Source organism: Melospiza georgiana, chromosome 11, assembly GCF_028018845.1.
Source record: "Melospiza georgiana isolate bMelGeo1 chromosome 11, bMelGeo1.pri, whole genome shotgun sequence".
NCBI lineage: Eukaryota > Metazoa > Chordata > Aves > Passeriformes > Passerellidae > Melospiza > Melospiza georgiana.
In genome coordinates this window covers 16,919,796-16,946,317 of record NC_080440.1, presented here as the reverse complement: position 1 = coordinate 16,946,317, position 26,522 = coordinate 16,919,796, and the positions used below count along the sequence as shown (strand labels likewise).

Genomic DNA, 26,522 nt, shown 5'->3' with positions numbered 1-26,522 from the left:
CACTGGATCAAAGAAAACTTTCAGACAGGTTGAAATCTACTTAAATGGTGAAATGCAGCAGCTATTCATATCACCTGCTGCCCAGAGCTGGCCCTTGAGCACGTGAGGTGCTGAGCATATTGTGTGTTCTCCCCAGCTGTGGCACATCACTGTGATCCTCCCTGGAGCTGTAATTGGGAGCTTGCCTGTGCCCACCGTGCTGGTGCTCTCAGAGCAGGGCTGAGAGTGCTGACAAGCAAAGCAAATGCTGTGTTTAAAAGATAAGCACTTTGAGAGTCCTAACTTGGAGCTGAATTGGAGTTCAAAATTCAAGCATTAAAATGTAGAGAGCTGGCATAGTCTGAAAAGCAATTTCTGTGTGTATTTGCGAAAAGGATATCGGTGGGGGGAGGTGAGCTGTAGAAAGATACTGGGACTTGCTTAAAAAGGGGATGGCTGGTATCCAGGGAATTTAGAAACCGTAGGAAGAAAACTGGAGGTGTCTCAGCAGGCTAGCTGGGGTGTCTGTGGAAATAAGATACTTAAAGGATGCAGACTGGCACCTTCTGCTGAAGGACAAATGGCCTGGATAACCAGGCAGGAGGAGGCCTGAGGAGGGAACAGGTAGATATGGAAGCTTGTGGGGCAGGGTGGATGGTCCCAGTGCTGGTTTTCAATAAAGGGACTTTGAAAAAGAAGTACCAGGAGCTATCTGGGTTAAAACAATCCTTATATAGCATCTTAATCTGTTACATTTAGCTACTGAATGTTTAGGACTCTCTCAGTTATCTTCCTAATGCCTAGTTCTGTGTTAGTGCCAGTTTTGTTTAACGTGCCCACCAGTGGTGTGCCTGAAGCAGTGTTCTGTCAGCTCAGGATGGATGGTGACAGCTTTGGGCTCTCATTCTCAGGCCTCTCCTGACCCTGAAGACCAGGAGCCCTGAGCATGCCATGCTGGTTGGCCTTGGATCACTGTTGAAATAAATGCCTTACTGCTAAATGCTGCAAGGTGATGCCACGTGCTCTTCAGCTCTGTAGCATCTCTGATGCCCAAGAGCCAAATATCCTGCACTTTGGGTGGCCACTAACACAGTGTTTATGTTGTCAGTTGTCATCTCAGTGTTAGCCTTGATGGAAATCTGTAATAATAGTGCACAGCAAAGTTGTTTGGATCCATTTGGCGATGTAACAATTCCTCAGGGATCCACCACTTTTCAAACCATGCTTTTCCCCTCTATATCTTGAATTTTCTGCCTTGGCTGTAAGCCACTCAGCATAGAGTGCTGGATGCACTGCTCGATCAGGCCAATAAAAAGCAATCCCTGAGCTGAAACTGGTTTGAGAGCTCGAGAAGGAGGCTGAGAGCCTTGGGGAAAATCCCACTTCATGAGGAATTTGCTTGTAGTTACTTTTGCTGTAGGAAATGCCAGATTGCTGCAGTACCCTGCAGCAGCCTGCATTGCTCGTTTCTTCAGCTCCATGTCACGTTCCATTTTCTGACTGTTTAATTACAGATGGGTTGTGGTTTGTGGGTTCACAGCTTTTCTCATCTGCTTTTTGTCAGAGGTAAGCACATGTACTGCCTGTTGCTCTGTGCAGTTGAGTCCCTTGTACAGCAGCTGCTGATGAGTTCAGGGATAAAAACTTCAGCATATGGAAAACAGGGGATGAGAAGCCGGTTTCTGTGGCTGAGATGATCTTCTGAAATATATCCAGCTGGTCTCTTACCCTCCCAGGTGTTTGCCCTCTGCTTCATCCCAGGAAGGTGCTGCCTCCTCAATTCCACGAGCAGCTGGGGGTAGTTAGGGAGACCTTTGGTGTTTGATCTCACCTGCCTGCCTGATTTGGAGGTGAATCCTGTCAGGGAGAGAACCCTGTGCTCTCCCTGCCAGCTCCCACTCAGCCTCTGCATGGTGCATGCCAGTGGAACAGGATGCCATTACATAACTTGCATTGTGTGGTGGTTGGGGGCTGTTAAATCTGCATTTCTAATCCATACTCAAATAGGAGCAGAACCTGAATGCATTCTGATTTGCAGTTCCAATTAGATAACGTGGCTTGTGCTGTCAGCCCCTTGTCTCCTGTGCTGTGCCACCCAGGGCATGTGGAGGCCTGGGCTGGAATGTACCCTGAGGATGGCAAGAGGTTTTTATTCAGAGAAGTGCTGCTGGGACCAGGGGCATGCACTGCATTCCCAGACTGCCTCCTGGGGTAGTGTCTGAGCATTCCCAAGGCAATAAACACTTGTCATTAATCATTTTAAATAATTTTTAAATGACGGATGTATACTGATTTTTGAATAACTATCCTAATTATAGTAAATATGCAGAAGAGGGCTGAATTAACATCATGTAAACAAGGTTAGTGCTGGTATTTTAATGTGTCTGCTTTACTGTGCTGCCCATAAGCATTCTTTTGTCATAATCTTTGTATGCAGCTTTTTATCTGTTTACAAATGGTATTTTCAGTTAATTTTTATCGTGTTGAACCACATAACCAGTGTTCCAGCTTGGTTATTACTCAGCAAGAAGGATACCTGAACCTTTCAGTTCATGGTACAGATATTTTCCATTTAATCAGACCACAAACAATATTAGGGAATAATTAGCTGACGTGGTGTTTGGTTTGTGCATGAGCCAGCTGCTAAAGGTGGTCTGAAGAATGGTTCACTTGTGGTGGAGGCACCTTCTGCACTACCTTGGGGTTGTAGCCAAGAAGAAAAGTTTGGCTTTGTAATCCTTGTGGATTTGGGTGCTTGGTAGCTGAGCCTTGGTTCTGTTCCAGAATTGATGTGCACCACCCCAGGTGTGTTGTCTGTAAAGGTGGGACTGATAACTGCTGTCCCACTAAGTCAGGCACTTGTGACCAGGGATGGTGGCATCCTGGCTGGATGGCTGCTGCCATCCCTCTGGAGGAGCTGGAGCACGTTCCTCCACAGCCGTTCATGGTGGTGCTGCCTGCTGCATCCACATCTCCCTGTGGTGTCACAGTCCCACTTGTAGCTGCCCAGGCATGACCTGTGGGGTGGAATACTGGAACGCTGTCAGCTCATTGCTTGGAGGCTCCAAAGGGAAATTTTACTGAATGTTTCAGTGTTTGGATAGATTCAGTTAAAGGAGAAGCCTGGTTTTATTTGAGGGAGTGGCTTTGTTCCGAGAGCTCTCCTTCCACATTTCCAGTTTTCTAGGTCACTCTTGGATGCTCTAATTTTTTTTTTTTTTTTAGAGAAACAGTTAGCAAAAGCTTTGACACTGATGATTTGTATTCTGTCATCTCAGTCTTGAGAGCAAAGAGATACTTTTTTGGCAAGTTCTCCCCCTCCTCAACCCCCAGTCATCATCATTAAAAGGCTGTCAACAAGCATGAAAAAGCCCAGCGTGCTAACTGTAAATGCTAATTGACAGACAAGCAGCTGAAGCAGTGGCTTGTGCCGTGCCTGACCTGCAGCAGGCTGTCTCCTGGCCCTGGCAGTATCTCCATGGGTTCCCCAGGAAGCAGGATCAGAGTGCTCAGGTACCTGCAGAGCCAGGCTGGGCTCTGTGCAGAGCAGTGCTGTTACACACAGGGTAAACTAGAGGTGAACTAAACCCAACTTCAAAAGTGAGCGTGATATGTCCTAGGGTGTGGTCTGGCTTTTTTCTCACAGGTAGGCCTACATTCCTGGTATTCTTTAATGCTACGTTTGGGAACAAAAAGCATGGAAACTGCTTTAGTGAAACTAGCTTTGTTGCTGAAGCCCTGTGCCCTGCTGACACAGTCTCCAAAGTGCTTTCAGAAGGATTGCATCACCTGTGGATATCATGGCTAAGGGATTTTCTCTTTTTTCTTTCCCTCTGTAAAAGCAACATGTTCCTGTGGGGTTTGTCCCTGCTCAGTGAAGCACTTTGAGACATGGCTGCACTCTGTGTGCTCTCTGCAAACAGGCTTTATGGTTTCCTGGCACAGCTCTCTAGGACCATCTCATGGCAGGGTTGCTCCATGGATCAGTCTGCTGGCAGGACTATTTACATTCTTGGCCATAGGGCAGATTTTTTAGTAGCTGAACTGGCTGGGACTGAATTGTATCCCTTAGATTAGAATTCACTGTTGCATCTCCAATGATCTCTAAGCAAAAAATCCATGTATAACTATGTTTGAAAGGTTTCAAACAGTAGCACAAAGCATTGCTCCCAGCAGTGAAGTCCTGATGCTCTGTTTTGATGAATTTGGCAATTCAGAAAACAGTAGAATCTGTTCATGCCCTTGGAAATGTGGGCATTTCCATGGCTGAGAGCTTGCTGTCCTGGTGCTGCAAAGCTGTGCTGCCTTTTAAACCCTCCACTGGTGAGTCAACTCTGTGTTTACTGCTAGTTATGAGGGGGAGGTTCCTGACTGGGAAGACCAGAGAGACATTTCTGTTTCACTCTGCCTTAGAAAAAGCCAAGCTGCTCCAAAGTACAGGTTATTAAAAATACAGAGGAATTAACAGACATAGTGCAGGTTGGTGAAAAAGTCCAGGATAAAGTGCCTGAATTTGGAAGAAATATGGTGCCAGACACAATATGTGGCATACTTTAAGCTTGCCCTTCTTCCCCCTCCCCAGCACTATTCCCTGAAATTTTCAGAAAATCTTTGTCATTTCACCAAGATTTGCTCAATTGAAATCTGCTCAATTGGACTGAAATTTAGAGTAGTATCCAAAAATTTTTGCACAGTAAAAGATCTAGATGAAGAAGAGTTAAGCAGAGACAGGCACTAGAGAAAATAAAGGTTCTGAAAATATTTGTGATGGAATCTAGTAACAAAATGGGAGAATGAGGAATTCAAAGCCACTAAATCCTGACAATGTGTGTCCTAAGCGAAAGACTCATTTTGGAGAGTTAAATGATGATTGCAACCTTGAAAATTACTTTATCAAGAAGAAATCAGTAAGAGAGAGCTTGCTGAAAAAGTGAGCAGGCAATCAGCAGGGTGTTAGGGAAATCAGGGAGTAATTATGCAAGAGACACTTTCTGCAGCCTCCCAAAATGGAATTTGCGGAAGGGACCAGCACCACCAGCACAACATGCACTTAAATACCATTTTCCATAAAACCAAAAATAATCTTAAGGCTTTCTGGCAAGGTTTGTCCTCAGTGGCTGGGAGAAGGATGAAGCTCTGTGATGCATTGCCCCTGCCAGAGGAGATGTGCTCTAATCGAGTTTTTGGTTTCCTGAGCTCCTAGGCAGGGCTGCAGCTGCCTGGTGAGAGGCTGCTGTTCCCCAGGACTTCCCTGGGCTCATGAGGATGTGCACCCTGCCTTCTCCTCCTGCCTCTGCTCAGTGTGCCCTGAGGCACCCATGGGCATTTCTAGCCTGCTCCTGGCACTGCCCATCTCTTGAGTGTGTGCTGGGATGTGGTGGGTACCCTGCTTGGGAGAGGGAGCACTTCTGTCTCAGGGGCCAACAGTTCCATTGGGACAGCCTTGATATCCACTTCCCTTTCTCATTTGTCTTTCCTGACATGCCTTAAAGAGGGTGCAAAGCCTCTTATAAACAGGTGAAGTGAGCAATGCTCCCTGCTGTGAATAGGCCCTGAGCAGGTTCTCCAAAGATGCAGCAGGGTGCTCTGAGTGCACACACCAGACTTCGGCAAGGTATGGGAATGGCTCAGCTTTCTGTCAGGCAAAGGCAGATCCATGTTGGAAAGCAGCTGGGTGGCAGAAAGGAACCCCTCAAAGTGTTCAACATAGGCCTGGTAGGAAAGGATGGCTTTGGTTCATAAAAGGCAGGAGGTGAAGAGGGGAGGTGGTGGAACCCTGCCGTGTTCTTTCGTAGGAGTTAAAGGATTGTTGTACTGCCACTCAGTGATTCCCTTCTATGAACTCCTCACTCCCACTTTGCATATTCCCCAGCATCTCCCTCACGTTCTGCAGAGCAGTTTATGCATGGGTGTATCATGACTTCTGAATAATAACTCTGGGAACTTGTTTTCTCATGCTCATGGTTTGCACTGGGGGTTTTTGCATGGTGAGGCTCCTGGGTCAGAGTACCTGGGAAGCTTCTGACTCAGCAGAGGTCCCCAAAACAGGCTGGGACTGTGTACAGCTCCCTGGCATCTGTCTGTGTGTCAGGCAGCTGCTCTCCTGGGACTTGGGAGACTGGGTCTGGGTCTCTGTTGATGCTGAGTCTCAAACTGTGGTACTGGGAAGTCCAGGCTGTGTGGTCTGGCGGTGCCTCCAGTGGCAGGAGATGTCTCCTGGCTGTGTGCATCTGTGACTTGGCCTGCCTGCATCCTGTGTGCCCAGGCATGGCCTGTTGTCCCTGGCAGATGGGAGCCACCAGCAATCATTGCTGCTCCAGGCAGGAGCCAGGGAACCTGTACCTCTGACCCATTTTATCTGTATTTCAGCAGAGCTTGTGGGTGTGTTGGCACATCTCCAAAGCACCACTTGAGGATCTGGAAGCAGTGTATCTGTGGGCAGTGGAGGCCCTTAGGTGCTGCTGCTCAGGTGCTCGAGGCCAGCCTCAGCAGGGAAGGGCTGGCTGCAGGGCACTGGCTCTGCTGACTGAGGGCCAGCAGCACATTTCTGCTGTATTTCTCTGAAGAAAAGCCATGGGTTCATGACTGGCATGAAGACTAACCCAAGTATGAAAATTCTCTCACCTGAGAGGATTTTTCCACACATTGCTCCTCGAGTAGCTGCCTTGAGGCCAACCTGGTGGTGGCTGGCATGAGGGAGTCTGTCCAGCTGCCCCTTGCCAGCACCTGGACTAAAGCAGCTTACAGCAGTTTCCCACTCTAGTTCCTTGTCTCTGCTCTTCCTGGGAGGTGGCAAGACCTCTCCTGCCTGCCTCCTCTGGAGCTAGCTACCACAGCCTTGTAGCTCCATGCTAGAGCAGGGCACAGGCTGTTTCCCTCCCACTTCATGGCAAAGCTCCAGCTAACTGAACTGGGAGACTTTCTCCCCCTTTCACCCTGTTTCACTTGCAAAGCCTTTAGGAACCAGAGCTTTCACCCCTTTCTTTGCCTCTGAGTAACCTGTGTGTGCTGGGCACGTTGGTCATTGACCCCCTTGTCTCAACAGGGAACTCTTACCATCGGTGGCAAGGAAGTGACCCTTGAATACACTCCCTGCCCAGAGTTCTGGCGCTGCAAACGTGTAAGTATGTGCTCAGAGCTGCCTTCTGCTTCCCCTGCTGGCACTCCTGGCAGTGGCAGCTCAGAGGAGTTTGGATATTTGCTCGGTGGCCCAAGTCCCTCAGAGTAATTAATACCTGCCCTGAAGCTGTTGCCCTTTCTAAACTGTGTTTTTGCCTACCTTGTTTTAGGTCTCACCTGTGCATGCATATGGGTGTGGTACAGGTAGCCAGATTTAGATTTTTTATGCACAGAGCAGCTTTGTCCCCATGCAGTGGTTCCTTTTTAAAATGCAGGGAAAATAGCGTGTGGATCCTTTCTCCTTAAAAACCACAATGAGACAGTGATTCTGCCAACCAGAATGGAACAGGCTTTGCTCTGGTTCATGTGTGTAACCACCCCTGTGCCTCACACAGGAACCTGTGGTCTAGCTGTGGCTGTGGTAAGTGCAGCAGGGAAGGAAGCAGGGAAATGGATCCAAGTCTAGGCAGCATGAGCCAAGTCTAGTTCATGCTGGAACTGGTCCATTTTTGGGAAGGCACCATTGCCCAAGGGTCAGTTTATTCCTATGCCCTTCCCAAGGTTCTCCCAGTACAGGAACTTGTGGCTGCAGCAGGCTGGAGGTGATTGCAGGAGAAAGGACAGGATTATTGCCTGCATTCCCACTGACTACAGGCTGAGAGTTTGCAGCAGGACTTGAATGGGTTGGTTCTAGTTAGAGTCCCACCTTGTCCACTGGGTCACCCTGGGCTACAGAGACCCTCATCCAGCTGAATGGATGCACTCAGCTGCAAGCAGAGCTGTTGCTCTGTGCCTCAGCTCTGCTTGCAGTGCTCTGGAGGTGGAGACACAAGTTTCAAGCAGTGGTTTCAAACAGCTCTCAGTGCACTGAGGTGGCTGCACTGTATGTCCCCACTGTTGCTGTGTGTAGCCATGGCCTGAAGGAGCTTTCTTGTGCCCCAGAGCATCCACAAGGCTTCAGTCATAGGAAGAAATTGTTATGAAACAGTAGCAATACATTTGAGGAAGTCGGGGGTGCTGTGTTTGGTGAGAGCTGTGAAAATGGGGCAATTGGCTCTCCCCACGGGGCTCCAGGTGGGATAACCATCCAAGCCTGTACAGCTCTGCTTCTTGGTTAGCAGACACCTCATTATGAACTCTCCAAATTACATCAGTGTCTACAGCTCAGATAAAGACTTCAGCACTGCTTGAGGGGTGAATTCAGGTTAGAGAATGCCAAGGTAACTTTGGACCCTTTGAATCAACATTGTGCCTAGCAGGGAGCTTTTGATCCAGCATCACTTGGGAGGAGGAAGAGTTCCATCTCAAGGACTAGTGAATAAATGTGTGCTCCATAGTTGTGTGAAAGCCCTGTTCCCAAGGCAAACCCAGCTGTGAGTCATATGAGCATGTACCCACAATTCCAGCAAAGGCCCCTGCTGCCATTCCCCATCACTGTAACTTTTCATGGCTGTTACTTTCTGAAAGCACGCTGCAGAGTCTGGAATTCTGGAGCAGGTTGTACCCACTGCCTTCAAAACACGACTTCCTCATGCTGTCCATCTTCCATTGCAGTGTAAGGTGTGTACTGTGGGCTACAGATCTTCCTGTTCCTATTGCAAGCTCCCAAGAGATGGTGAGTATATCTGCTCCCCTGAGCCTGGTCAGTTAAAAGTTTCATCTAACCTGACAAGTAAGTTTCTCTTCTGGTTTCCCATGGCATCCCTGTTGGTGGACTAGCTGAGCACTGTGTGGGAGGATTGTTAGTTTTGCTTCATTTAGACCCTTTTTGCCTGTCCACACCAAAGATGTTACATGCAGTGGGTTGCTGTCAGGTTCTCTGCTGCTGTGAGGTTTGGTGGAGGGGTGTTTTACTGCCCACAGCCTTTCCCTCCTACTGTCTGGTATTGTCCTTTGATCCAGGGAGTTATAGTTGTGTCCTCTGGCACTGTGAGCTGGTACTGCTCTCTGTAGGTGACATGGCTTCCCCTCAACCCACCTTCCTTGGGAGATGCAGATGGTTTTAGTGTTACTCAGAGATTCAGATTTGCCTCACTTTTGGGACTTGCAGATTAGGATCACAGAATCATGGAGTCATTAAGTTTGGAAAGACTCTGGAATCAAGTCCAACCATTAACCCATCATTGCCAAGTCCTCCACTAACCCATGTCTCTAAGCACCACACCTACACATTTTTTGAACACCTCCAGAGATGGTAATTCTACCACTTCCCAGGGTAACCTGTTCCAGTGCTTAGACCACCCTTTTGGTCTAGAAGTTTTCCCTGATATCTAATCTAAACCTCTCCCAGGGCAACTTGAGACTCTTTCCATTTGTCCTATCACTCTTTCTTGGGAGAGGAGATAAGAGGTGAATCCAGGATTGGAGCTGCTGAACTCACCTTGCTCTCTGTAAAAAATGTGTGATAGGAGTTCTCCAGGAGCTTCTCCTCACCCCACCCAACACCTCTGATTTCTGGGGTGGGAGGGCACAAGAGCCAAAACACACTTCTGTGAGGACCTGATTTCTTTGGAATGATGGCTGTGCCCACCTTCTCCATCCCTGGGTGCAATGCCAGGGGCTGCAGTGCCACGAGTGAGTCTTCCACCCTCCTCTGGCACTGCCTGCCATTCCAGCCACTGTGTAAGCCTTGACTCTTATCCTTGAGCAGACTTCCATGAATTGCACTCCTGTCTCAGGTAGAAGGGCAGTACATCCATTGCTGATGCACAGATCTCTGTTTACTGAAGCCCTGTCCCTGTGGTTGTGTTTTCCATGCTCTGTGGCTCCTCCATCAGTGTTGAGAAGGCAAAATTCACACAGCTGGCCCGCCGTAGCTGTGGGTTGTAATGAAACTGCCCAGGAGCAAATTAAACAGAGCCTTTAACCTGCTGTGAAGACAGATTGTGGTGAATGCTTCCTACTGGCCTGCTTTTCTTGGGAAAGGGTGCAATAAGATAACCTCTCTATGACTGGGTGAAACAAAGCAAGTCTCAAGCATTTGCAGTGGTTACTGCAGCTTTGTATGAGTTCTGGCATGCTTTGTGACTGATGGGTGTGAAGTGGACTGAAGTGTGCCTCTCTTACAGGGAGCAGAGCAGGCCCAGAGTCCAGAGGTGGTGCTGAGGGAGAGGACACGTCGGCTGAGCAAGAATTCAGTAAGAGTTGCCCTTCCCATCTCTAGGGTTCTGCTCGTGTCTGTGTGATTTGCACAGGCAGTTTTCACAGCTGCAGGTGCAAACTGGTTTCATGTGCAAATTTTCCATGAGGTTCTGTAGCCAAAACTCTGCACTCTACAAACTGCAGACAAATGAGTACAAGCCTGTCCAAGGTGAGCTGTGCTGGCAGCCAAGCAAGGCACTGTGCAGCTTTCCCAACAGTTGTGTGTTCTGCCATGCCGCCCACTGCCCAAACAGAAGGAGAGCAAGGACTGACTCTCAGGGACATTAAAGAGGGAAGCTTCACTGTGCCATGTCTTGCACCCTCATTTGCTTCTCTTTGTGGGAAGAGGCTTCAGCAGCAGGTGCTGGGCTGGTGGTATCCGCCTTTGCAGCCTCACAGATCTGGCTTCCCTTTCCAGCAGCGTTAGAAGCTCAGGTAGAGATCTCTTTTGCAGTGAAGCCAGGCTATCCAGGGGCCTTCAAGTGCAGAAACTAGTTGGGATTATGTTCTCTGAATGGTATAGACTCGGGGGGCAGGGTGTTCCCATATTGTTTCTGCCTCAGCTGTGGTCAGTAGGCACCTGATAAAATCTGTGACTGTATTATGGATGTGTTTCACTCAGTGGTCTCAGGGGGTTCTGAACCCAGTTTTCCTCTAGCATATAAACAGGGTGACAGTTGCTAGTTGATATTGCTTGGTTGTGGATGATCAGGAGTACATCATGGATAGTAAGGATATCACTGCCATCAGGGTTGTCCCGGATGTAGAAGGAATGTCTAAATCCATCCCTGATTCTCGTTTGTTCAGGCAAGAGCCAATACTAAAAGGAGGCCAAAAGCCTCTTGTCTCTGACTAGAAAAGTCCCATAAAGCAGCCCAACACAAAACAAGGCAATGGAAGAGTGGTGGCACTTGAACAAGCCTTGTGTCTGCCAAATGTTAAAACAGTGGGTATGCAACAGACAGTACAGCTTGTCTTTTTATCTGCAAGGGCCAGAAAGTAGGATAAAAAAAATACCTGCTGAAACATTCTTATGTGAAACCAGTTCATTTCTCCTCTCTAATAGCAGAGACAGAGCTTGAAACACCTGAGCAAGAATTGTCAGGTCAACCAGGATCTCCAAAGCAGCCTCTCCAGCCCTCAGTTCCTGCTCCACAGCAGGAATGTCAGCCTCAGGAACAGGAGCCAAGGAAGAGAGATGAAGGGAGAGAGCGTCGGCCCTCACAGGAGAAGAGAAGGGACATGGACCGGCACCAGGAGCCGCCCTCTCAGAGGGAAACAGAGGAAGCCACGCCACCAGATGGTGGAGGAAGCAGAAGTGAGTGACTCAAAGACTAGTTTTGGATTCCTCTTGCTTGCACTCCATGAGGTTGTCTGCAGAAAGGGCAGCATTTCACTAAAACTTCTGTAGGCTATTTCTGTGTTGTGCAAATCTGTGGCAGAGAGTAATGGAGGGCTGTCCAGCTCCAAAGGTGCTGACAAATTGCCTTTAGGAAAATTCATTCAGGCTGAGCTGTCTTAGGGTGGTACAGTTAACTTAGCACAGCTTCAAAAGCCTTTTGGGCCAGCAGTTACCCTGGGCTGAGCTCTGAGAAGGGGCCACTTTCTCCTCTCTGTTCTGGGAAGGAAAGGTTAGCAATTGGAGAAGGTAACTGGAGCATCTTGCAAAGTGGACAGAAAAAAAACAATGGCTTTGAGACTCAGCTGCAAGGAGCCGTGCTCTTGCTTTGAGTGGTTTAGTCACAGTAAACTTGGTTCTAAACTATCTTTTTTCCCCTGATTTTCTCCCTGGGCCACGTCCCTGGCTGTGTGTCAGCCATCATGCTGAAGCGCATCACTCGGTTCACGCCCCCCGAGCTGATCGTGGGGCTCCTGGCCCCCTACGTGCGGCTCTCCACGTCCAGCGTGCGCATCATGAAGAACAAGGCCGGGCGCATGGGGCAGACCTACGGCTTCATCGAGCTGGAATCTCATGCTGTAAGTACCTTCCTGCTTTCACCTGCTCCCTCTGTTGGTATCTGTAGAGGTAAGGAAACCACAGAAATGCAAGAGAGCTCTGTACTTGTGAGGCTGCTGTGCTGGAGTGAGTCCTTTCTTCTGCTTGTCTGACCAGGTACAAGAATTTGACTGACTGAGGTCTGTCAAAGGACACTTTGGAAAGGAGAAGCATTCCTGACATTATGGGCCTACTACCCTTAAGGCCTTTGGCTTTTCCTGTAGAAGTAAAAAAGGGGCTTTTCCTCCCTTTTCTTCTCAGCTGGTCCAGCTGTTGTTCTCTGGTTTTAGGAGTCAAAGATCGATTGTTGTCACAATCTGTGACACTGATTAAGTTTCTCACCTCAGTATGTTTCTTTTAAGACACTCTAAACTTGAACACTTCTTGCATAGGTATTTGGTTTGCAGAGAACTTGAATCCAATTTGTTTGTAGAAGGCAAGAATCTCAATTAACAGACCCTCCCATGTTGGAGGGTTCATATTTTCTCTGTCTGGGTGGCTCCCAGACTCCACAGCTGTTCTTTGATGTTGGTCCAGAGACTGTTTACCAAAACACTTCGGGACAGCAGCAGTCACAGTGCTGCACTGCCTGGCAGCCCTAGGAGAATGCTGTCCCCAGCTGGCTGCTGTAAGTGGTCATAGGACAAGCAGAGAACCTCACATTGCATTTATCCCTTTTGTCACATCCTAAATACCCTTCACTGACACTTAGACTAATATTTACTGTTGTGTTTCTTGTCCTACTGAGCACAAAACATTCCTTTCTGGCAGACTGGATGTGTAAAATGTGCTGTTTCCTTCTCATGGAAAGGGACATTCTTTTTCCTTTTTCAGGAGGCGCTGAGGTTGCTGAAGATCCTGCAGAACCTGGATCCCCCCATCTGCATTGATGGGCGTACGTTGGAAGTGAATCTTGCTACAGGGAGGAGAAGGTACTGACAGATGAGGCAGTGGAGTTGTCCTTTATGTGCTGTACAGTGAGGCTGGAACTTTGCTGTCAGAGCAGGTGCTTAAAGTTTGGCATGGGAATTAGCACAGATGTTCCTACAACCAAAAAATATGTTGGAGAAGTGAAGGCATTGAAGCTTGAAAAGCTTCAGTGATTGAGCAGAATGGGATTAGTGATCATAATGCATCTTGTTGTCCAGCCATCAAATCCTGTTCTGCAGGAATTAGTGGGTTCAGCTTTTTAAAAAACATGTGGAGAGGTTCATCTTTGCAGACACAGCAGAGTGGAGTCATATTTCTTGTGGAGACAGTGGTTTGCCAAGTCTGTCTCCTGGGATGGACACAGTCCAACATGTGGCCAGAAAAGATGGTCTTTCTGCCTTTATTGGTCCTGCTGATCATTTTGAATATACTGCGGTTAGTGTAAAACCAAATTGCCATTAACTTGCAACCTTTATCTCAACAGGAATGACTATGGGGAGCACGGTGACAATTCCTACTATGGCCCGGTAGGTCTGCACAGCTTCCCTGCAGGTTGCTTAAAGGGAGGGAGCACTGGGGGATGATGGGCTTGGCTCTGTTAGGCTTTTTCTCTTTGGGCTGCTGAAATACTGCAGAAAACATGTTTCAGCACGTTTGAAGATGGGGTGATAATGCTCAAATGTGCACAGTGCTGCTCTGCCCCTCACACTGAGTATCATTGCATAGAAGTGCAAGTCAGTGCTGCTGGAGGAAGTTCTGGGCTGGGTTACTTGATGCCACACTTTAAAGAGTGATTTCACTGATGACTGATCTCTTTAGTGTTTGTTACTGGACTACAGGACTCTTCCCATATCCTGGATGGGGTGAAGGCCTCCACACAGATTGCTATGAGCATCTTGAGCAGAGATCTCGTGCTTTGTGACAGTGTCCGTGTCAGGCACTGCTGACATCTACAGACACTGCTCTGTAGATGAAAAACTGTCTGCTTGTGCTCTGTTTAGGATGGATAAATGAGCCCTTCTCCTGAACTTTGGGCCTTTTAGAGGGAGGAGAAGCAATCTGATGTTTGTTAAGGAGTCTCTGATCTGTTTGTGTTGTTCACTTACTCCAGGGCAGAAGGGGCATGAGAGACAGGAGGGGTGGCGAATCACAGAGACGCACCAGAGCTCAGTGTAAGTTAAACTCTGCTTCACTCCTACTGTGGAGACTTTTCTTCCTTAAAAGGGCACTGACATGTAGAAATCAGCCCAAAAATATTTTTAAAGGCTAAGAGTAGGTTTGTTTGCTACACCCACTTGTGAGTTCCTTTGCCAACTTTGTTTAGTCACATTTTCCTATCTGATGATGTGTTTCTCTCTATTCTCACTGTGCGAAACTACATGCAGATAAAGGAAACTTGCTGCCTATTTTTCCTTGTTGTGGAAAACTGATGGGATAAAATCAGCCTGGCAGTTACTAGAGAAGACAGAAGAAAATACATTTGATGCAGCAATGCCAGGAGCTGGAGGAGCACTCCTGATTGTTTTAGTGATTTATATATAGCATTTCTGAGGTCTGTCAAAGGACACTTTGGAAATGAGAAGCATTCCTGACATTATGGGCCTACTACCCTTAAGGCCTTTGGCTTTTCCTGTAGAAATAGTTCACTCCCCTTTCTTCTTGGGAGCTTTCATGCACCAGTGGGGTGGAAGGGATGTGGGGGGTGTCATCACTTTAAACAGGATTGAGAGAGAACAGCTTTTCCTTGTTCACAGGAGTGGGTGGATGTAGATACTCATTACCCCATTCTTAGGGAAATTACTGAATTTCATGACCAAGTGTTGTGGTCTTGTGATCTCAGCACAGCTCCTGTAAATTTGTTTTGATATGGAAGTTTTCCCAGAGTCCTAACCAGAATTGTGAAAACTTATCACCCCCCCTTACTCCTTAAAGAAAAGATTATGTAGGTCAAGGGATGTGAAGATACTCATACCTCTCTTGCCAGGAGAAAAAAAGAATTCTTCCCCATTATTGATCCTTTCACCAGTGTAATGTTTGTTTGTGCTTTTGTCTTTGTAAAAGGTAAGTTCTGCTTTTGGAAGCCTGTGGTGCTAACTCCTGTCTCTCTTTTCAGCACCATCAGATGTGTCCACATACATTTATGATCCTGACACTGGGAATTACTATGATCCCATAGCTGGGACATACTATGACCCCAGAACTCAGGTGAGTCTGTGGGAGGGAAGCTTTACATGCAATATGTTCTTACAAACTGCTCTTTTCTGGAGGAATTTTGGAGCCACATCCTGAAGACAAGCCAGTGTAGGGCAGTACAGAGGCAGCTTTGTGTTTTTCACTCTGTCTCCTGACCTGTGTGAAAGGGATGCATGTTGCAAAATATCAACTTAATGAGAGGCTAGGAACCCATTAGCTGTGTGTTGATCCAGCTGTAGCCGCCTCTGGCCTCTGAAGCTCTGACTTTGGAGAGTTTTTAGTCTGCTTTTCCTTGAGCAGACTTACAGGCAGAGCATCGCAGCTGAATTTTGCTGTAGACATGTGATATGTGACTGTCTGTAAGAAAGAATGGACAGCAGAGCTCTGTTTTCATCTGTGGTGTCTTTGCTTCTCAACCCTGGCCAGCAATAGCTGTAAGGATGCAAAAAAAGAACGATCATCAGAGATTTTCTGGGAATATAATCTTGTTTTCATGATCCTGGGGATGTCCATGCTGTGGGAGAGCAGGGCAGTGCTGTGGTACCTGGCCGTGCTCAGCTTTTCCCCCAGCAAAGTTCTGAAGCCTTTGCCCTCTGCAGTCCCTTCCTACTGTGCTGGTCTCCCCAGCTCAGCGAGGACGAGAAGCCCAGTGAGAAGCTGCAGGGGCTGGGCTAAGCCTGCTCCAAATGCCTCTTTCAGAGGGAAGTCACAATAGACCGGGAGCCCTCCCCACCCCCGACGGAGAGCAGGAGGCGGCGGCACGGGAGCCAGGAGTGGACAAGTGACAGGAAGGAGCCACACTGCAGGGACAACAGGGACAAAAAGGACAAAGGGAAAAGTACTGCTGCTAAGGTAACTCGCTCCAGGCATGACCTGACACCAGGAAGCTGAGGGAAGAGGTTAGAAAGTAGAGAGTAATTAGAGGATTCCAAAAGGAAGGAACAGTGAGAGAAGACAGTGGGGTCAGCAGCTGGAAAGGAACATAGTGATTGTCCAGCCAGGGAATAAGTTCTGGAACTTTTTCTCTCCTTGAATTAAATCCAGGGCTTCTCATCCCTTCCTTGTGATGAAGGATTCAGACACATCCAGGTAACTGAGACATGTTTCACTCATGCTGCTGAAAGCACCCAACTGTTGTAATAGACAACAAAATACTGACAGAGACCTTTAAACACACCCAGTCAGATGATGATGGATACTCAGCTCTCCCCTAACTGCAGTTCCTGCCCCTCTCCAGTCCCAGGACAGTGCCCTTCACTGCTGTTCCCAGTCAGCAAATGCCAGTGTGGGAGCTGCTGGTTGGGAGCAGCTGCCCAAAGTGATGTTTGAGCAGAACCCAGGGCTGTGATATTGACAGGACCTGAGGAATGCCAGGAGAGTTGCTGGAAGTGGTTTAGCCACCAGTGCAGAAACTTTGTGTTCTTCCTTGCTTCTTGGTCTGAATGTGCTCAGTGGCATGACCAGCACTGGGCACCTGGGTTGTAGCTCTCCCTGATGCTGGTGACAAGCCAGCCAAGGAGTCACCAGGTATGGTGGCTTTCAGGGACACTGACCTAGGAGAAGCATGGTCCTGTCTGAATGGAGGGTAAAAGTATCTCCAGCAGAAATCATTTTTCCCACTTGCCTGTTTTCCATGGATGCTCAGGAGTGGCTTCCTGGCTGCACTGTGCTCTCTGACACCTGTGTTATCACTGGCCTAATGCCCAGTCTTGGATTTTTCAGAATGAGGCTGGAGAGGAGAGATTCTTTACAGAGGATGTCTTCAAAAAGCCATTGCCTCCCTCTGTGAAGAAGGAAGAGAGCACAGGCCTGGTAAGGTGTTAACACTTGTCTTCCCTGGTCAAGTATGAGTAACTCATGAGCCACTAAATTGGAGCCTGTCCAGGGCTCCAGCCCAATTCTCTGTAAAATGTGTGAAAGTGAAGCTTCATCCCAGCCTACTGTTTGTGCTGCTGAGCACACAGCTGAGTATCACAGGCTCACCCTGTGCAGTGCTGGCTGCAGTCTCTGGTGCCCTCTGTCCAGGATAAAGAGGATCCTGGAAACCCCACCATGCTGGCTGAGCCTGGCCATATGTTGTGCCACAGTCACAGCAGAGAAAATCGGTGTTGTCTGGCAGTGGGGGTGGCTTTGCACGTGGTTTTCATGTCCTTTGTGCACACACAGAGCTGCTCAAATGTGACCTGGCCCTGCCCCAGCTCCCTCACTGCTATGAGGCACAACTGAGATCACTGTCAGCATCACAGTGTAGCAGAGAATGAGAGTGGGGTGGGCTGGGACAGCATGGTGAGCTGCTGCAGCTGTCTCTGAAATCATGAGTATAGCTCCAGGGGAGCTCTGGATTCCCCAGAATGGGAATCTCTCCCACTAGAACCACAACTCATTTCTGCCAACCACCTGGTTTCCCTGGGGGCCTGTTTGAATGAGTGCTTACATGTTGTGTGCTCTGAGTCCATGCTATGGCAGTCTCAAGACCTGTTCTTGACTGTTTCAGACTGAGACTGGAGAGGAGAAGTTCTCTGCAGAAGATGTCTTTAAAAAGCCTTTACCTCCTTCTGTGAAAAAGGAAGAGAGTGCAGCCCCAGTGAGTATCTCCACAGGATTGTGTTTTGACCTGTGTGAGCCTGGATACAGTTCTAGGGAGGCTCAGCACAGCCTGGCTGCAACTGTGAGTGCCAGAGGTGCCAGAGATGTTTCTCATGTCTCTCATGCCAGAGGAGGGAGTGCTGGGGATTGAAGGCAGTTTGTTTTTGTAAGTCTGACTTTGTGGGTTTCTAGCATGGGCACATTTGTTACCTGCATTCAAGCAGGATTTCACTCAGCCAATCCTAAGGCAGAAAACTCTTCCAGCCACCTCCAGGCTAAGGAAGGCCAAATCTCACTGATCTCCATTTCTAGAGGAAGTGAGTGACAGCAGCTTGCTGCCAAACAGCCACTGCCTCGCCTGGCTTCTTGTGCTCTCAGGTGTGTGGCAAGTTGGAAAAGCCTGGCACCAAAGCAAGGCCTGTCTAGAGAGCAGAAGGGCTTCCATCCTGTGGTGAGATGGGAGAGAAGCCAGCCAGCTCCTCCCTGTTCCCTGCCTGTGCTGCTGGGAACAGAGACAGGAGTCATGGGGAGATGGGCTGGGGAAGCAAAGCCCCGCTGGCCTGGCAGGCTTGATGCTACAAATTGTCACACTTCTCTCCACTTCCCTCAGCCCAAGGTGGTGAACCCTCTGATAGGACTGCTGGGAGAGTATGGAGGAGACAGTGACAATGAGGAGGAGGAGGAAGAGGAGGAGCAGTCCCAGGCTCAGTGGCTGCCGCCTCCCGTGCACCCGCCGGCGCCGCGCGAGGAGCAGGCGCGGAAGGCCAAGGCCAGCGACGACAAACTGACCGACTGGAACAAGCTGGCCTGCCTGCTGTGCAGGAGGCAGTTTCCCAACAAGGAGGTGCTCATCAAGCACCAGCAGCTTTCCAACCTGCACAAGGTATGGGGAAGCTGGGGGTTGCTGTTGGCTCAGAGGCTTTGTGAGCTGCAAGGAAAATGCAGTGGCTAGGTGGGAAGAGCTGTGCTGAAATCGACACAGCAGCAGGCAAAGTTCCCCCAAAGCTCTGTTCAAAGCATTGTGTGAACTGCTTGTTCCTGCCATGGGAGTGCTGTAACATCAAGGTGTGACTTTGTAAGCTGTAGTGAGATAGCTGAGCCTTGGGGAGAGTGGTGTGCTGGCACACACAAGTGTGAGAGCAGTAGGAACTTGGCACGTGCACCCCCATGTTCTGATGTTCTGTGCTGCCTTTGAGCTCTTGCTTTTGGGAAAGCCAAGCTGTATATGGGTTAAAATAGGACTGGTTGCCTTCCTTACTGCTCCAGGCCTGTGTGGGGGAGCAGGTGGTCTGGGCTGCAAGAGAGGCTGCTGTGCCTGGTACAGTGCAGGTACAAGAGCATGCTGCTTTACCTGTGCTCCTTATGGGTGGAGCAGATGACCCTGACAGCTTGTGTTCTCTGCTTGACACTGCCTTCTGTCTTCCTCCTTCCAGCAAAACCTGGAGATTCACATGAAGATTAAACGATCTGAGCAGGAACTGGCATATTTGGAGAAGAGAGAGCGTGAGGTGCGTCTGTGGTGGTGGGCACGCAGCTGCTTGTGCTTCTGCACTGGGGGGTGGTGGTGCCAGGAGGACCCTCCACTTATGTTCCAGGTGTCAGCAGGCATCCACACAGGCACCAGGCATCAGATGCCTCCCAAAAGTGAACTGAGGGCTCATTCTGCACAGGGACCTGTAGGTAGTTCTGTGACTTCTAAGAGCAGATCTCGCTCCTCACAGAAGGGTCTGAGTGTGGTTTTGTTGTCCTGCAAGCCAGCACTGAGCTCTGGACTAAGTGGGACACAGATTTCCATCTAAAACTAATGAGGTGTATGGACTGCTGCTGCCTGGCCAGGGACAGGAGAGCTGTACCTGTCCAATGTTTGGAAGGTCAGAGCTGCTCCTGGTGCAGTAGCTGCAAGGCTGCAGCAGCCCTGGTCAGCCCAACAGATGGCATCTGAACAGAGCAAATGAATGTGGGATGTGAGCATTCAGTGTTTGTGGGTCCCCAGGACAGCCTTCCCGCCAGCTGAGCATGAGATGAGACCTGGGTGCAGAGCAGTCTCCTGCAGTGTTGGATCCTTCATAGCTCCTGTATTTACTTTACCCTTTCTGTTGTGAAGGGGAGGCATAAAGACAAAGGAAATGACCGGAGAGAGAAATTCCAGCAGATGGATTCACCAGAGAGGAAACAACTCAGATATGAGCGGGACTCAGAGAGGTAAGGGCTGTTCTGGGTGCATCTCTTTGGGGGTGCTGAGGCTGGGATGGGGTGTGTGCTGCTGGCACACCAAGGCTGGGAATTGTCCAGTGGGGTAGGTCTGCAAAGTAACAGCCAGACAGGCTGAGACAGAGCTCCTCAAAGTGAGAGCCTGTTGTGCTGCAGGACACAGGGTGTGGCTGGGGTGTAAACAATGGTTTGGGGCAGGGCAGAGAAAAGCTGCCTGGTGCTGGAGGGGTGAGATGTGGGTCTGAGTGTGTCTGGCTGGACACAGAGAATAGAACACAGCCTGTTCCCATCCACCTCGTCCTTAAGGCACTTGCTGCCCTCCTGTCCTGGCATGTAGCCATTGAAAGAAAGAGCAAAGCTGTGTTTCATCTGTTCCCTGACTCAGAGGAACGCTGGGAGCTGTTTCCATCTCGCTGGGAGTAGGTGGAGGAAGAGAGTGCGTGCTGTGTGAAGCTCCCGACAGGCCTGCCTGCTGTGAGCTCGCGTGTTCAGTGGGCTGGGGAGCGGCCAGCCATGTGTTGAGCATGGAACTGCTTATGTGCCTGTTTCTTCTGGCACAGCACCTCAGAAGGAGACCTGTCCTCTGTGTCTTGCAGTTTAAACATCCACATCTTCTCTTCCCTCTGTTTTCCTGGAATAGCTGTGGATAAACTAAAACAGTTTGTGCGTAGTGTCACCAGCAGCCGGAAAGTAGAAATTGTCTGGAGGAAGAGTCTTTTGTGCTGAGAGGTTTTCAGAACTGTGGCTTTTGGATAATGGTCTTGGATGAGTAATGAGGTGGGAGAAAGTGTCCAAATCAACACTGCATCTGTTGAGCTCCATGACCACAGCACTGGGAGAAAGGAAAGCTCTAACAGAGCAGCGGGGATTGGACTTTGCTTTCATGCTATTGCTAAGACTTTAATTAAGAAATACAAGCACAGAAGGCTCCTGGCTTGCTTACACTGTAAATATTTTGAAGCCTGAGCTCATTTCCTGTGTCCTGGTGTATTTCCCCCTGAGGTGGGACAAGAAATTGTGCACTCAGAGGTGTGTGAGCCCTGCACACAGAATCTGCCCTGATGGTTTCCTTAGGCGGTGTGCTTCTGGCAAGAAACTTGGATATCCCTCATGAGAGACTGAAGTGTCAATGAAGGTTCTATTAGCAAAGCTAAATATCCCTGGTGTGTGTTTGAAGCATTGCAAGACTGGACAATTGCTTCTGGTTCTTTTGCAGTGACTATGACCCAAGGCTTGACAGTAACAACAAAGGGAACCGAATGGTGCAGTCTCCAGGGTGGAAGAAGGGCTTTGGCCACAACCAGCAGGGCACAGCATCACCAGTGGAGGTGAGTCTTCCCTGCCTTTCAGAGCACATCACTGTCCTGCAGCCCATAATGTTTCCCAGGACAGCTGGAGGGAGTTCAAGTTAGGCTGCAAATCTCAGCACCTGCTTGATGGAATAATATGTGTGCACCGATGAACTTTGCAGGCTGGGAGGGGCTGCAAGTATGTTGGCTGTAGGACAAGGTTAGAATTTGTACGGATCTGGAGGTGTTGAAAATAGAGTAACAGTGAGCAGGAAGGGTGTGAGCATCTCATTAGTACCTGCTCAAGGCCAGGCTGGGGTTTGAACTGGTCACCAGCTCAGTTCTCTGCAGCGATGTGAGCTGGGGAAAAAGGTGAACTTCCCCTGGGGAGCTGTGAGCATAGCCAAGCCACAGGGCCCAAGATGCTCTGTGTCTGCACTGCTTAGCACTTGTGAGGCTCTTGCAGACTCTGGACATCAGAAGATAATACCAAGATACAGCACCTGACAAGGAGCAGAGGCCCATGGGCAAAGGATGTCAGGGACAGGCAGGGTCAGGTAGATCCTGCCTAGTGTGACAGGCTGGTCTCTCAGTGGACCTTTATTTGCTGCAGAGGGTTTGTCAGAGACACAGCCTGGGGCAGGGTCTGCTCTGCCTTGCCCAGGGCCACGCGAGCAATGCTGTGTTCTGGTGGCAGGTCTGTGGCTGGCCAGGTGCTGTGGTGTCCACAGCTCTCTGCTGAGGGACAGGCAGCTTGGAGCAGGGTTCACAGGGTGATGTTCAGCCTGAAGTCAAGTAGATCATTAAAGCAAATATTTGCGGCTTTGTGACGCATGTTTGCTTAAGCCCATATACATGAGGCAAGAGTCCCTCTTCAGTGCAGACAGCAGGAACTGGTCCCAGCTGCTGCTCAGTCCTCCTGGTGAGGTCCCTGTGCCCAGAGCCAGCTCCAGCGCCACACTCTGGCAGGTCTGAGCTTCCATCAGGGCTCCCCCTCTGGATGGGGAGCTGATGGCAGAGCACAGCCCTCCTACAGTTCATAGAAAGGCCAGAAGAAATGTGCTTGCCTTTCACTCCCAAGTCATGCTGGGCAAAGCCATGTGACCATGCCAGCCCCACACAACTCTGATCTCTTGGCCCAGCTGGTGAGGTCTCTGGTATTCAGGTAGGTTGGACTGAAAAGCCAGAGAAAATTCCAGCCTCAGGCCTGCTCTCCTCAGGCCTGCTCTCCAGGCAGGTATTGCTGAATAATGCAGCTGCTGGCTGCAGAAGCCAGTCCTTCAAAACTGGTTGAAATTCCGAGCGAGGTACCAGTGCCCATGGGAGCTCTGTTAGAGAGAACAGCTGAGCTTGTGCCAATGCAGGCAAACTGCAAACAGCTCCCCAGGAGCCCAGAGCTTTCCTTTGCTCGTGTTCAATCCTGGCTCGCCCGTGGCTGCCGGCACTGCCCACCCTTGGCTACCCACCTTGGCTGCCCGCTCCTCTGTCTGCTCCTCCATGGCTGATCCCTGGGGTTTGATTCCCCCTGGGCATTTGCTGGCTGCCTTTGTTGCCCACAAAGCTCTGTAGTTTTTCCCAAAGAGCTTTAGGAGGAACACAGAGCGCTTGCTCTTCCTCCGCTCGCGGATCCACACGGGAGCACTCAGCACTCCTGGAGCAGCCCAGGGAAGCTTTTTATTTATGGGAGGAGGAATCACTGACACAAGCTGTGTCTGTTTGCAGGCAGAAAACAGGAGGAAGGGCCCTGGGCTGGGGGCCCCAGGGAAGCCCCCCAAGAGGCAGTCCAACGAGACGTACCGCGACGCCGTCCGGAGGGTCATGTTCGCCCGCTATAAGGAACTGGAGTGAACGGTGGAGCAACCCCACATCTGTCTCTCTCCATCTCCATCTCTTTCTGTGTCATGTTCTTTTGAAGGTTTGGTCTTCTTTTTTTTTTTTTTGGTTGTTTTTTGAATTGTTACAGGTTTTGCTGCTAGAATTTTTTTAATAAAACTGAAAATTTGTCAGTGCTTGTCTTGTGGCTGAAGTGGTGTGTTTTAAAAGCATGGTGCTTTGAAAGGTTCCCATTGTGTTTTGCTCTCTGCTGATGAGGTCACTGGGAGTTGCTGCTGTGTCAGTAGGACTGGAACAGGTTTGGTAGCTTGGAGACCCTACCAGTGGTGCCACTGTCCTGCAGTGTTCCCTGTTATCTCAGGGACAGATACCCCTGGTGCCATGTACTGCTGGGTCAGGGTGGGAGCTGGGAGCAGGAGATGGCCCAAGGCCTGGGAGGAATTCAGGAGCAGGAATGATCTCTGTGGGATTCATCCTGGCAACTGATGAGGTCAGTGGGGTTCGATTATTAGCAGAAGCTTAATGGCTGAAGGTCACTTCATTAGTGCTGGGTGTTGTCTAGGCATTCCATGTGGGGTGGGCTGGATCTGGTGGCACTGTTGTGTGGGGACCCTCGTGGGGATATCACCATGGTGGCCCAGGGGGTCAGGGGAACAGAGGAAAAGCCAGGGAAGTGCTGCTGGCCTGCCATGGGGAGGTGTGGAGTCAGGAATTTGTAGCAGGAGCAGTTTGACCAAAGCACAGGAAAGTTTGAGTGTGTGAGCAGAGCAGGGACAGGGGTGAGTATGGCCTGCAGGGATGAGGATGATGCCAGTGGCTGTGGCTGGTGGGAGCAGATCTCATGCCCACCACCACCTTCCTGTTCACGTGGCAGAGAGCAGGGCCTGACACTGCTTTCAAATACTCCAAAGAAGGGAAAGCAGGAGATGTGGAAGCTGAAGACAGCAGGTTTTGGAGGTGAAGAGCCACCTGAAAGAGCTGACGACTTCCAAAGGCAACAGAAGACCTGTCCAAGTTGTGTTTCCTTGTCTCTGGCACAGGCAGTGCCAGAGGACTGTGGTGGACTCATTTGCAGTATTGTGGCCCCTGGTGCTGCTCCCAGGGCTGGTGGGAGTGTGCATGGTGCTGGTGAGTACGTGGGGGTGAGGGCCTTCAGTCCTCCTGGGAGCCCCAGGCATGTCAGGGATGGTGAGGAAGGTAATGGGCTCCTGGGGATGAACTCCCACACAGGGAGAAAGGGTGATGGCATAACAAGGTGGTGCTGTCAAGTCTGGAAATTATCCATGCACAAAGGGGGAAGAAGTATGACTGGGATGGGGCAGCATTGTCAGGGAGGGAAGGGGATTCTGGGTGCAGACTGGTAGCTGCAGCTCAGGCTGTCGTGCACCTGGGTGTGTCAAAAATGAGCACCCACAGAGCACCAAGACACCCAGAGGGAGCCCTCACAGCTGCCAAATGTGGGAACTCATTAGCTGATTTTATTAATTTGCTAAGTGGGTACATGCATCTTGGTGAGAGCATGTTAACCACCGATAATACGTGATTAATTAGAAGATAATAAAGCAGATAAATGTAAGAGCAGCTTCCCTTGGACAGATGGACCACACTAACTAATGTGTGTTCCTTGGCTTAGTCGTGTGCTTGCTTCTAATCTGTGATGTGCATGTCTGAAAGGAGAAGCAACACAACACTTTCCTTGCAGGCCCATTGCCAGGGCTTAAGTCGGGAACAGAAGAGGAGCAGGAACAGACTGCTGTGAAAATGAGAAAAAAAGTAATTAAAAATACCTACTTGCAGAATGTATCCATCTCAAATAGAGAGAAATCCTTTTTCTGTCTGTGGTGGTGGATATACCTCCCATTATTTGCATTAATCATAGAAATACTTGGTGGGTTTGCTTCTACTATGTTGATGATCATAGTAAATGTTTATGGGAAATCAGGAATATTGTTTGAGTCATAAGAGCAAACCAGTGTTATTCCCACAGGTGTGGGACTTCTGGGGATGGGCTGTGTGTGGCTTGGGAACACCTGAACTGTAGGAGGTTTTCTGGAAAATCAAGGTGTCCCCTGGATAGATACTGACTTAATTCCTGGAAATTCCATTTCCCCAAGGTAGCCCAGAGTGAGCTGCAGTGTATTCCCTTGAAGATGTGTGTGTGTATAGACTGTACATGCATCTCTCCATAGGCATGGCATCCACCCGAGCTGTGCATCTGCAGGGGCATATCCAGGGTGAGGGGACATGGAGCCCTCCTCTGGGGCTGGTTGAGGTGACTGGAAGGAGGTTGTTCACAAACTGGAACAGACAAATAGAGTGAGAAGCTAAAAGCATTACAAAGAAGCACCAAACTAGAAAACATCATGTTCTCTTGGGAAAACAGCGGCGTAGTTGGTGATGCAGAAAGCCCAACTATTTATCCTTGGTGCAGTGGTTTTGATGTCTTTAATATTTTTTAAAGTGTGGTGACCCAGAGCCGTGGCTGAATTGCAGCTACCTTTACATCTTATAACTCTTTTGCTTTTATTTCAGAGATTACTCACCACACAGCTTCTGCTGTGCCTGTGCTCAGCACATTGCCTTGTGTGCCATCCTGTGGCCATGGGTATGGCTCAAGTTACAATTTATTCTTATTTTTGGAAGGGGTCCTAATAAGAGGATTGGAACAGCTCACAGGGTAAGTCCTGTGGGCAGTTGCTTGGTGTGCAGATGTTACACACAGGAGGAGGACTGGGGTGACCCATGACCAGCACTAAGGATGGGGTGAATGGAACTGTGTGTACAAAAAGCCCAGGGAGAAAAGGCAGAACAAGGGGGTTAAAGGGATTATTTAATTTGAAAGGAACAGGCAACAAGAGCTTTGGACTGTGAGTGGAACCAAAGGAGAGGTTAAATCCATAATTTAGAGGGTTGGAGGCACTTCTGCCTTGACCCCTGCCCAAGGGAGTGTTGATCTCTGAACTCTATCAGTCACACAAGTTGGGATGCAGGAGGCTGCTTCAGACATCTGAGAGGTTCTGGAGCAAGAGCTTCTTTTTTCCACCCTTTTCCAATGTAAAGCAAGTAGATAGTCTTAGATTTCCAATATTTATTCATATTAATACTGATACAGCAGTGACTCAGGCTCTTTTCAGTGAAACATATTTATGTAAAAGGTTGGAGCTGTGCTTTGTAAATAAAAAAAAACCAGTAAGCTGGGCTGAGAAAAGTGTTTGTAAAAGGGAAGAAGAGAGAGAAGCCAGGGA

The 26,522-nt window shown here is 49.3% G+C and overlaps 1 protein-coding gene across 3 annotated transcripts in view; it reads left to right on the top strand.

Moving 5' to 3' along the window:
- RBM6 (RNA binding motif protein 6) overlaps window positions 1-23,413 on the top strand; it is a 58,202-nt gene extending 34,789 nt beyond the window's left edge. For 2 of the 3 annotated variants that reach the window (XM_058031702.1, XM_058031701.1), the window contains exons 7-23: window positions 7,025-7,099; window positions 8,653-8,713; window positions 10,167-10,235; window positions 11,306-11,557; window positions 12,056-12,216; window positions 13,070-13,167; window positions 13,650-13,692; window positions 14,277-14,337; window positions 15,279-15,370; window positions 16,058-16,210; window positions 17,081-17,170; window positions 17,853-17,942; window positions 18,555-18,827; window positions 19,378-19,452; window positions 20,049-20,146; window positions 21,372-21,483; window positions 23,167-23,412. In XM_058031702.1, the coding sequence (XP_057887685.1) occupies window positions 7,025-7,099; window positions 8,653-8,713; window positions 10,167-10,235; window positions 11,306-11,557; window positions 12,056-12,216; window positions 13,070-13,167; window positions 13,650-13,692; window positions 14,277-14,337; window positions 15,279-15,370; window positions 16,058-16,210; window positions 17,081-17,170; window positions 17,853-17,942; window positions 18,555-18,827; window positions 19,378-19,452; window positions 20,049-20,146; window positions 21,372-21,483; window positions 23,167-23,292 (1,929 nt within the window). In that variant the 3' untranslated portion in view covers window positions 23,293-23,412. Of the gene's footprint in view, window positions 1-7,024; window positions 7,100-8,652; window positions 8,714-10,166; window positions 10,236-11,305; window positions 11,558-12,055; window positions 12,217-13,069; window positions 13,168-13,649; window positions 13,693-14,276; window positions 14,338-15,278; window positions 15,371-16,057; window positions 16,211-17,080; window positions 17,171-17,852; window positions 17,943-18,554; window positions 18,828-19,377; window positions 19,453-20,048; window positions 20,147-21,371; window positions 21,484-23,166 lie in introns of all 3 variants that reach the window. The other variant, XM_058031703.1, reaches the window with a different exon arrangement.
- The last annotated feature ends 3,109 nt before the right edge of the window (window positions 23,414-26,522 follow it).